Source organism: Ovis aries, chromosome 1 (genome assembly GCF_016772045.2).
Source record: "Ovis aries strain OAR_USU_Benz2616 breed Rambouillet chromosome 1, ARS-UI_Ramb_v3.0, whole genome shotgun sequence".
Lineage (NCBI taxonomy): Eukaryota > Metazoa > Chordata > Mammalia > Artiodactyla > Bovidae > Ovis > Ovis aries.
In genome coordinates, this window is record NC_056054.1 from 45,557,761 (window position 1) to 45,570,008 (window position 12,248).

Consider the following 12,248-nt stretch of genomic DNA (forward strand, 5'->3'; position numbering starts at 1 on the left):
TAATCTCCTACTTACCTTGTTGAGCTGAACTTACAACCAAAATTCCACCAAACTAAAATAAAATTTTTAATGCATTTACTCCCAAAGAGAGAGAAAATTGAAGAAAAGATACCAAGAGATAAGAGATTTCAACAAATTTTAAGAAGACAGGGAAAGACAATGTAGTTTATATTTATCTGTATAGAAAGTACATTGTCAGCTACATTATAATATACCCACAGACATGCATGCATGCTAAGTCTCTTCAGTTGTTTCAGACTCTGTGCAACCCCATAGATGGCAGCCTACCAGGGTCCTCCGTCCACAGGATTCTCCAGGCAAGAACACTGGAGTGGGTTGCCATTTCCTTCTCCACAAAGGGATACAAAAATTAATTTGCTTCATAGCTCTCCTTAAGAGTCTTGGAGACAAGTACCAGACAAAGAACTGGAGAAACTTAGTAGTGAAAATAGAAAAACTGACTTAGATCCTTATTTACAAAACTGCATAGTTATGCCTCAGGCAGAAGACCAGAACATTCTTTGACTGACTGCCAGTCATCCTGCAGTGAAACTTATTATGCATACAAAGCTTCCAATTAGCTCTGTAGGGAGTCACTCTTCATAATTGAAGGACAGCCAGGGATCACCAGATACTTGTGAAAAACCTCTATCATGAAAGATAAAGACCAAAAGACCAAACAGAAAATGGAACTCAGAATAAATGCAAGGAGCAAGGGGGAAAAGGCACACACACAAAAAAAGTCCATCAAATTGTAGTGCTGGAGAAGACTCTTGAGAGTCCCTTCAACTTCAAGGAGATCAAGCCAATCAATCCTAAAGGAAATCAACCCTGAATATTCATAGGAAGGACTGATGCTGAAGCTGAAGCTCCAATACTTTGGGTACCTGATGCAAAGAGCCAAATCATTGGAAAAGACCCTGATGCTGGGAATGACTGAAGACAGGAGAGAAGGAAGTGACAGAGGATGAGATGATTAGATAGCATCACCAACTCAGTGAACGTGAATTTGAGCAAACTCTAGGAGATAGTGAAGGACAAAGAAACCTGGCATTCTGCAGTCCATAGGATTGCAAAGATTCAGACTTGACTTAGGAACTTAACAATGCTATCTTCTAAGAGAAATGAAAGTGATATGGCACCCTGAAATAAAATCATGATACTATGAAAAAGCGGGCCTCCCTGGTGGCTCAGAGGTTAAAGCATCTGCTTGCAATGCGGGAGACCTGTGTTTGATCCCTGGGTTGGGAAGATCCCCTGGAGAAGGAAATGGCAACCCACTCCAGTATTCTTGCCTGGAAAATCCCATGGAGAGAGGAGCCTGATAGGCTACAAGTCCACAGGGTCACAAAGTCAGACCTGGTAGGCTATAGTCCACAGGGTTGCAGAATCAGACACGATTGAGTGACTTCACTTTCACTTTCACTGTGAAAAAGGAGCATGCTTTAAGAAGGAATAAATAATTTTTGGACAGTATGAATATGTTACCTGATAAAAGATAATGCAGGAGATGGATTTAAAAGATGAAGTTGAGACAATATCTCAGAAAATATAATAAAAAGACAAAGGCATGAAAATTACAAAAGAAAAATAATTGAATTACCAGGTAATTCTAAGAAGTAGGTCCAACTGATCAGGATGGCATAAAAAAATAAAAACAATGAAGAGGAAATTCTCAATTAAAAAAATATTAGAAGATTTAACAAGGGAAGGATAAGTGCTTTCAAAGTGAAAGGGCCCATTGAGTACCCAGCAAATGAATAAAAACATACCAAAGCACATCATCTTGAAATTTCAAAAGACTAAGAATAAGATAAAAGTTCTAAAATGTTCTGGCAGAGGGGAAAGTGGGCGTAAAACAGGAATTTGAATAGTAATGGAGTTAGATTTCCTGACAACAACCTTGAAATCTAAAAAATAATGTATTAAAAATGACTTCAAATTTGTAAAGAAAATTACTTCTGACCTAGAAGTATATATCTGACCAAACTTTAAATTTATTTGTAGGTGAAATGAAACTATGATCATATATGCAGAGGTTTAAACATGTTCCTGCTGTATATTCTCTCTCAGTGAGTTACTGGATATTATGTCTCACCATTGGGTGTTATAGTCCAGTAAGTCTAAAAAGAAAAAGACAAGGGGTTCAGGAAATAGGAATAAAACAGAAGAAGGAAATGTAAAATTTACAGAATGACAATGAAGAGCTATTCCAGGATCAAATGCACACACACATATACACAGACACACACACACACACACATACACAGACACACACTTATATGTGTGTGTGTGTGTGTGTGTGTGTGTATAAGATCTAGAAAAGGAACCACTCCAGACAGAAACAGGAAGGTAGAGTGCTCCTGAAGGATTATCCTTGGGGGTAAATTACACATTTTTCACTATACCAAGAGAGGAGGAGATAGTCAGCAACTTGAATGTGTGAAAGATACATTAAAAAAAAGAAAAACATAAAGCAATTTTAAAGAAAAAAAAGATGCAGAAGAAATAAAATGTAATTGAATTATAGTGATATTTATAGCTATGGTAAAATAAGTATTATTAATTTAAAACAAAATTGCTATATGTATTTTGGTTGGTTATAAGTGTGTGAGAATTTGTTAGAAGAAAGGTAAACCACCATGTTATATAGCAAAAATCTGTAAGGGAAAAATCATGGAGTAGCATTACAATTAAGTTTCTTAGAAATTCAGGGTGGAAAAAGTTGAAAGCTATTATGTCTAAGGAATATACATCAGGAATGCAAGGAGTTACAATGAATAGATAATCCATAAATTAGATACCAAAGTCATCAATGGGTTCTAGAGGTAGTGAACTGAAATGAGAAAGAGTAGAACCATCCCCAAGAAAAAGAAAGGCAAATGGTTGTCTGAGGAGGCCTTTCAAATAGCTGAGAAAAGAAGAGAAGGAAAAGCAAAGGAGAAAAGGAAAGCCATATCCATCTGAATGCAGGTTTCCAAAGAATTGCAAGGAGAGATAAGAAAGTCTTCCTAAGTGATCATTGCAAAGGAAATAGAGGAAAATGATAGGATGGGAAAGACTAGAGATCTCTTCAAGAAAATTAGATATACCAAGGGAACATTTCAGACAAAGATGGGTACAATAAAGGACAGAAATGGTATGGACCTAACAGAAGCAGAAGATATTTCGAAGAGATAGCAAGAATACACAGAAAAACTATGCAAAGAAGATATTAACAACCCAGATAACCACAATAGTGTGATCATTCACCTAGGTCCAGACATCCTGGAGTGCAAGTCAAGTGGGTCTTAGGAAACATCACTACAAACAAAGCTAGTGGAGGTGATAAAATTTTAGCTGAGCTATTTCAAATCCTAAAAGATGATGCTGTTAAAGTGCTGTACTCAATATGCCAGTAAATTTGGAAGACTCAGCAGTGGCCATAGGACTGGAAAAGGTCAGTTTTCATTGCCAAAGAAAGGCAATGCCAAAGAATGTTCAAACTACTGCACAATTGCACTCATCTCACACGCTAGCAAAGTACTGCTCAAATTTCTCCAAGCTAGGCTTCAATAGTACGAGAACTTCCAGATGCTCAAGCTGGATTTAGAAAAGGCAGAGGAACTAGAAATCAAATTGCCAACATCCATGGGATCATAGAAAAAGCAAGAGAATTTCAGATAAACGTCTACTTCTGCTTCATTGATTATGCTAAAGCCTTTGAATGTGTGAATCACAACAAACTGTGGAAAATTCTTCAAGAGATGAGAATACCAGACCACCTTACCTACCTCCTGTGAAACCCATATGCAAGTCAAGAAGCTATAGTTAGAACTGGACGTGGAACAATGGACTGGTTCCAAATTGGGAAAGGACTACATCAGGCTGTTTACTGTCACCCTGCTTATTTAACTTATATGCAGAGTACATCATGCGAAATGCTGGGCTGGATGAAGCACAAGCTGTAATCAAGATTGCTGGGAGAAATATCAATAACCTCAGATATGCAGATGACATTACCCTTATGTCAGAAAGCGAAGAAATAAAGAGCCTCCTGATGAAAGTTAGAAGAGTGAAAAGCTTGGCTTCAAATTCAGCATTCAAAAAATGAAGATCATGGCATCTAGTCCTCTCACTTCATGGCAAATAGATGGGGAAACAGTGGAAAGAGTGACAGACTTTATTTTCTTGGGCTCCAAAATCACTGCAGATGGTGACTGCAGCAACAAAATTAAAACACGCTTGTTCCTTGGAAGAAAAGCTATTACAAACCTAGACAGCATATTGAAAAGCAGAGACATTACTTTGCTGACAAATGTCCATCAAGTCAAAGCTATGGTTTTTCCAGTAGTCGTGTATGGGTGTGAGAGTTGGACCATAATGAATGCTGAGTGCTGAAGAATTGATGCTTTTGAAGTGTGGTGTTGGAGAAGACACTTGAGAGTCCCTTTGACAGCAAAGAAATCAAACTAGTCAACCCTTAAAGATGTCAGTCCTGAATATTCATTGGTATGACTGATACGAAGCTAACACTTCAATACTTTGGCCACCTGTTGTGAAGAAGGGACTCATTAGAAAAGACTCTGATGCAGGGCAAGATTGAAGGCAAGAGGAGAAGGGAACGACAGAGGATGAGATGGTTGGATGCATCATCGACTCGATGGACATGAGTTTGAGTATGTTCCAGGAGTTGGTGATGGGCAGAGAAGCCTGGTGTGCTGTAGTCTGTTGGGGTCACAAAGAATCGAACATGACTGAGTGACTGAACTGAACTGAACTAAAGAAAGAGGTTACTGGCAGGCAATGAGATTATCAGAGGAACAATGCTTTGAACAAAAGGGAAAGCAGTACTAAAAGTGCATTAAATTGCAAAAGCCTTCCTGGACGGTAGACACTCTGACCAAACGGTTCAGGTACAGGCTTGGATATTCTCTTTTTTCTCTTCACAATAAAAAAATTGCAGTTGAAACAACAGATGGGCATCAAGAAATAGCCACATGGTTTGGCACAAAAGGGTGAGTGTAATGTACTGGGTAAAAACAATGTATCAACAATTGATTCATCAGCTGTGAATCATAGAGACAGACAGCATAAATGCCTTGAGTCAGCTTTATGGCATCACAGCTGAGTAGTCATGTGGCTACTAGAGACTTAAAAACTTGGGAATTTTTCAAGAATTCTCCCTACAGTACCCTTTCCACCTCTCATTTAATCCATCACCCACGCTAGGGATTCTGCTTCTTAAATACCTTGCCAGTCTATCACTTCTTCCCATTCTTACTGCTACTCCCATAGTCTGAGCCATCATCACTTACCTTTTACAACTACAATAACCTCAACAAACATTTGGTAGGTGCCTAGTGTATGTCAGATATAGTATGTGTCAGATATTAGATGCATTTACTGGCTGTTTATATGTCCTAGATCCTATGTAGAGATCAGCCTGTAATCAGGGCTTTCAAGTAAGGTCAGGTAAAACAACAATTCCAAAACCTTGTGATTCAAGCTCCCAGAAATGAGAAATGTAGGATTTTGAAAGATAGAAACTAATGGAGAAGAAAGGTCATCTTTTTAATGTTTTTAGATAAACCTTCTACAAATTACCATGTACAAATAACCATATGTAAGAGCTGACTCATGTGCCCCAAAATATAATTTTATAAATTTCATAAGTTAAAGGAAGAATAAAGGTGGCTTTGGGCTGAACTTTCACCATCTCTTAAGCATATCATATTCATTTGCCTCCAAATTTGATTTAATCTAAGCCATTCCAAAACAAAATACTGCATTGTTTTTGTCAACTATTGCTACTTTCTTTTTCTGCAACAGGTTTATGTTGATCAGTAAAAATAAATCAGTGAATAAAATACAAGTTTCAAGATGATGCTCATTCAATACTGTTTCTGCAGATGGCAAACTATGCTGTTACTATGAATTCAGAGATGAAAAAGACAAGATGCTCTCCTTCAAGAACTCACCTAGTACATGGGTAAATAGTACACATAATTAGGAAGCAGTGAGATTAGTGCCTGGTAGCTCCAAGGAAGATGCTATTCGTTTATCCTGAGACATTCCAGAGATAGTGACCTTTTAGTTAGAATGAGAAGATTTTCAAGCTAATTACCAGTATCTGATGGTGGTTGAGGACAGACTCTCAAATATATCCATCTGTTCATTCATGAATTGATTTGTTTAGTTTACATTGGTTATTGCTTGTCTACTATATGTCAAGCACCAAGACAAATGTAAAAATGAACAAAATAGCTTCTACCCTCAAGAGGCTTAGAGTCTAGGAAAAAAATGACTTGAAAAACAGTAACTTTAATGAAGTGTGGTAGGTGCCATGATACCAATTCATGCAAGTTTTCATAGCATTTGGTTGGTGCCAATCTAGTGAAAGATATGTCAGGACATCACAGAAATTTCTGCCATGATTGTTTTCGCCCATTAAAATAAAAGGATTCATAAGTACGGATTCTTATTCTGAAGTGAATAACCAATATAGCTGTCTCCAACAGCTGTCTCCAGGGAGTTTGTTCAATTTATGTCTCTCTCCCTAGTTCATAGTTGAATGTCTAGAGCACATTAGCTACTCAATAGATAATTATTGATTAATGGAATAAATTTGAGTCAAAAAGAGGAAATCATAAACCTTATGGGTAAAACTTGACTATTAATATTTTGGAGAAATGAGGGAAATATATTTTTTGAACAAATCTGGAGGTTTCTATCCTGTACTGCAATTAGTATAAAATTTTAAAAATCTATATTATAGAACTATGTTTCAAATGTGAGTGTAAGCCTTGCACTGTCAGGATTGTGTTCTGGTCCAGTTCTGCCATTCCAAACGTGTGTGACAAAGGGAACTATCTGCCCCTTTCTGAATCCATTTCTATTTGTTAAATGTTAATAAAAATCTGTCTTATATACCTTACGGATTAAATGATATAATGCATATGCATGTCTTATGTAAACTTTTTTAAAGCATTATATAATTATAAAATATAATCATAATTAAATTTCTAAGCTTTAAATATTTTAAGAATGCCTTCCAAGGCTGGTGGTTAAGCAGTTGGTTTTTTGTTTTTCTGTTTTTCTCTAGTGCAGTGCCTGGAGATGACCACCAAGCGGAAAATCATTGGCCGTCTGGTGCCGTGCCGATGTTTCCGAGGTGAAGAAGAAATCATCTCAGTTTTAGATTACTCCCACTGCAGCCTTCAGCAGGTGCCAAAGGAGGTTTTTAACTTTGAACGGACATTAGAGGAACTTTACCTAGATGCCAATCAAATTGAAGAGCTACCAAAGGTAATTTTTGACAACCTAAAACACATACTTTAAATGAGTATTTCATAGCTCCAAAGACTTGGCATAATGATAATGCTAACTATAGCCTTCTACCTAGGTAATTGACAAATCATTCAAGTTAGCATAACTTTTCCCAATAGTTTCATCACCTTTTAATGCCATTCCATTTGCAACTTCTTGTGATATGTTAATAACCATGGAAATCATTACTTTATGGGATATGCATTTTTATTTTAATTTAAGATGCTCTTCAAGAAAATACAGATTGGTGAGTTGAGATCAATAGCTTATATTTAGAAAAGAAAGAGAAAATATAGTACTCTCTATTCCAGAACTGAAAATTTGAATATTGTATGTTAAGGTAACATTGTTTTAAAGCCTTAAATTATATGTTAAGTCTAAGTAATGCTCTTATACATACACATACAGACAAAAAATTAAGAATACTGTTATGGAAGACATGCTGTTGTTTCTAGAATTTGAAATCTTTGATTATAACAAATATCACTGAGTTTATATGGCATATAACTTATAAATATCATGTAGCTAAAAAAAATTTAACTAATATCAATTTTGCATACACATGAACACACACTGACTATGACCAGGAAAGATTGGAGAATTAGCTGAAGCAGACAAGGCTACACAGCAGAAAGATAAAATGTAAATCATTGGATCCTATTGTTCACCTAAATAAGTGACTCGGATTAAGTAGTTGGGCATGGCATCTACCTGTGAAGAACTTATGTGATAGCTCAGAGAGAAAAAAATGTCATGCAATACATTTCTATTGCTTATGTTAAAAAAATGCATATTAAATATCCAAGAACCAGAAAAAAAATCCTTCATCACAAAGCGAAAGTTACTCAGTGACTCTTTGCAACCCCATGGACTGTATAGTCCATGGAATTCTACAGGCCAGAATACCGGAGTGGGTAGCCTTTCCATTCTACAGGGGATCTTCCCAACCCAGGGATCAAACCCAGGTCTCCCACATTGCTGGCAGATTCTTTACCAGTTGAGCCACAAGGGAAGCCCAGGAATACTGGAGTGGGTAGCCTATCCCCTCTCCAGCAGATCTTCCTGACCCAGGAATCAAACCAGGGTTTCCTGCATTGCAGGCAGATTCTTTACCAACTGAGCTATGAGAGAAGCCCTGCATCATAAAAGCTAACTTAATTGTCAAAAGCAGAATAAAGTATTCTGATCAAAAGAATTTTTGAAAATTATCTTCATTTAGGATGATGGATTATGGTGTTTATATAATACTTCAGAGACAGGAGCTATTTAATATATACTTCAAAGCAAATATTCTTCATTTTTGATAACCTAAATGTATAGTGTCATCTTGAATCTTTGCCCAGGAGGGCTGGGTCAGGCCTAAAAAAAATTTTTCCATATGGATTAACATCCACATTGCACGTAACTAGAGACAGGACTAAAATGAGCTGTATCTTCTACCAGGCTATAAACTACTTGAGGGCAGAGGAAGCATCTTATTCATATTTGCGTCCCTGTACAGGAGGATGCATGGTGACTTTTACATAATGAATACTCAATTTATATGTTGCCACCGCTAGATGAAATAATGCAGAGAATTTCATGTGCTATAGGACTTCATTGGCAAAACTATATAAAGTTAAACAATTCATAAATGTGGTATTTAGCTCTAATTTAAGAAATTAAACACAATGGTTTTTTTTGTTTGTTTGGTTTTTTTACGTCAGGTCCATTTAGAATTTCCAGATGAAATAAAGGACATCCAGTAAAATTTAAAATTTAAACTACTAAACAAGCCATTTTTAGTATAATTATACCCCAAATATTGCATTAGATATACTTATGCTAAAAGTAAATAGTTATTTATTTATTTGAAAGTAAAATTTAACTGGCTATCCTGTATATTTATTTGCTATATCTGGTAGTTCTAAGGCAATCCAGATATTTAACATCTTTTTCTAGGTCCATGAAACAGTCTTTAAGACAAATAGCCAGCACATGGTCAATTGATCAAATACATACTCATTTAATATCTACTCAACTAAACAGTAGTTGAAACTTTAGTGAATTACAAGAGAAATCAGTCTCATTCCTTGCTCTCAAGGGTCTGACAACCTAATCACAGAGAAAACTGAAGATTTAGAGGTGAATGCACAATGACAGATAATCAGAGCCAAAGAACCAAGTCCTGTGGTAGAGCTTATGTCCAGAGAAGAGTACTACTGTTGGAGGGGGGAGAGGAGGGCTGGGCCAAAAAGCACAGAAGCAAAAACTAAGATGGAATGTATGGAGAAGGGGAGGAGAGGAGCAGCAAAACTGTGAAGGGTCTGGAGCTCCAGGTGCAGGTGGGAGAGTGCTGACATATGTAGGTAGAGGAGGAGAGCAGAAAGAACTCAGATTATGAAAGGTCTTGAGAGCCACACAGCAGGGTTTGACTTCACACATCAGACAGATAATGCTGTTGGAGAGTTTTACATATCAAATCACTAGGAGCTTAATGAGGAAAGCTTGGATTAACAATAAAGAAAAATAATACAAGTGAGTCAAGGACTTTAATAACACTTTTCTGTTGTATTAGAATTTAGGAGAAATGGTTATCTTTTGTTATTAGTATGCTTTACATATTTCAAAGATTTTACACATAATCTTTCAGGGTTTCTTTGGCTCTCAAAGCTCAATATTATTACTTTCCTAAAACAACCCTGTAGATTAGTTTCTTCTAAAGCATCTAATATTGAGATATGATCTGAATTATTTGATTTCACAATCTGATCATAATAATACCTGTATATATTTCTATATGATTGAAAAATAGGTAAATTAAGAAACAAAAGGGCTGACATATCAATTAGGGTCCACTGAAAAAGTGAAAGTGTTAGTCACTCGGTTGTATCAGACTCTTTGTGACCCCATGGACCATAGCCCGCCAGGCTCCTCTGTCCATGGAATTCTCCAAGCAAGAATACTGGAGTGGGTTGCCATTTCCTTCCCCAGGGGATCTTCCTGACCCAGGGATCAAACCCAGGTCTCCCACACTGCAGGCAGGTTGTTTACTGTCTGAGCTACCTTATGTGTTTTAATTAACAGAAACCACAATCCAAACTGACTTAACAAGAAATAGGCTTGATTGGCTCACATAAATGGAAAATGCATTTCAGGACACGCTCCAGACTTGGTATGTTTCTATTTGCTTTATGTGGGAATAATTTTCCTGAGGCTGGCTTTCCCTAAGGGGGCAGGATGGCTACAGCGATTCTAGTGTTCACTTCCACATTCTCCAAAAATAGAAATATTTGGCTTCTGAAAACATTCTCTTTTTCTAAGAAGGACAAGAAGTAGCTCCTCCAGAACTCCTCGGTTACCTTGTCCTTAGATCCCACTGGACTTAATTGAGTCACATGTTCATTGTTGATCCTTTTGCCATGGGATCCACTGTGCAAGAAAAACAGGATTATTCTGATTGGGTTCAACAGTGATGGGCCACCTCTGTGGAGCTGTGGTTACTGGCAGCAATACAAGAGAAAGAGGTAGGAAGACTGGAGGGGAGATTACCACAATGTACACTACAAACCAAATGCTATACAATCACAGTTCATCTTCATCAAAGTTTGTAAGGACTTGTGGGCAAAATATTGAGTCCTTAGGAGATTTAAAGTTTTCAAAGTTAGATTAAATATAGTATTTTTTACTTGCTCTCTTAGTTTACTGTTTTTCTGGTACTATTTTGACATTGTTACCATTATGATTTCAGATTTGTTGAGTAATGAGATAACCATTTGTATTCTCGATATTACATTATGGCAAAAATTACCTTTTGTAATTTTTTTTATTATCTTCATTCTGATATTTTATACTGAGAGTGTTCTAGCTGGCCATGAATATCTAAGTTCTTATGCAACAGGTAGAGAACAGAATCAAGGTTAATGGCATTAGGAAAAGAATGTCAAGAGTGTGTCAGAAAAGACGCAAAAATAGATATGAAAGAATAAGAAGTCTTTTGATGAGAAATAGTTCAATCTGTGTTGCTTGAAAGGTAAAAATATAAAAATGACATGCCTTTCACACAGTGATAGAAACCCACACAGCTTATAATTTAGTGCTGCTTTACTTGTTATTTGGAATTGGAAGCTTAAAATTATACAAAGTACAAGAACATCACAGATGTATATTATAAATGAAGTAGTGTGGAAAGCCAAATGTGAAAAAAGTGCAATAAAGGAAAAAACTACAAAGAAACTTCTTGAAATTGAAGAGAAACTTTGAAAAAGATAATAGAAATAATTTTTGTAAAGTCAATATGAACCAAAATTGAAGGACACAGAGTGAATTTGGTAGAAGAGGTCAATTTATCTTTATATGAAAGAGAGGTGAAAGTGAAAGGTGCTCAGTTGTGTCTGACTCTTTGTGACCCCATGGGCTTTATAGACCGTGGAATTCTCCAGGCCAGAATACTGGAGTGGGAAGCCTTTCCCTTCTGCAGGGCACTTTCCCAACCCAGGGATTAAACCCAGGTCTCCTGCATGGAGGCAGATCCTTTACCAGTTGAACCACCAATGAAGCTTGAGTACTAGAGTGGTTAGCCTATCCCTTCTCTAGGGGATCTTCCAGACCCAGGAATTGAACCAGGGTCTCCTGCATTGCAGGTGGATTCTTTATCAGCTGAGCTACTAGGGAAGCCCTTATATGCAAGATGATGGGACTAAATTTGAAATACTGTACTTACTAAATTTTCTCCATTTAAACTATCCAGAATTATTTTAGAGATTAAGAACCTTGGCTTTGGACTCAGACAAACCTGGTATCAGAACCTAGCACTGCTAATTGGTTGAGAAGGTATTTCATTTTCTGAAAACCTCAGTCTCTTCATTAGCAAAACTGGGAAAATTATAGCATCAATTCCTAGGTTAGACAGACAGATATATATATATATATATATATATATATATATATATATATACACA

At 36.7% G+C, this 12,248-nt stretch overlaps 1 protein-coding gene across 2 annotated transcripts in view; it reads left to right on the forward strand.

Annotated features, from left to right (window-relative positions):
* LRRC7 (leucine rich repeat containing 7) overlaps window positions 1-12,248 on the forward strand; it is a 621,984-nt gene that overhangs the window by 225,642 nt on the left and 384,094 nt on the right. For both annotated transcript variants that reach the window (XM_027971033.3, XM_060410795.1), the window contains exon 3: window positions 7,085-7,287. In XM_027971033.3, coding sequence (XP_027826834.2) covers window positions 7,085-7,287 — 203 coding nt within the window. The remainder of the gene's footprint in view (window positions 1-7,084; window positions 7,288-12,248) is intronic.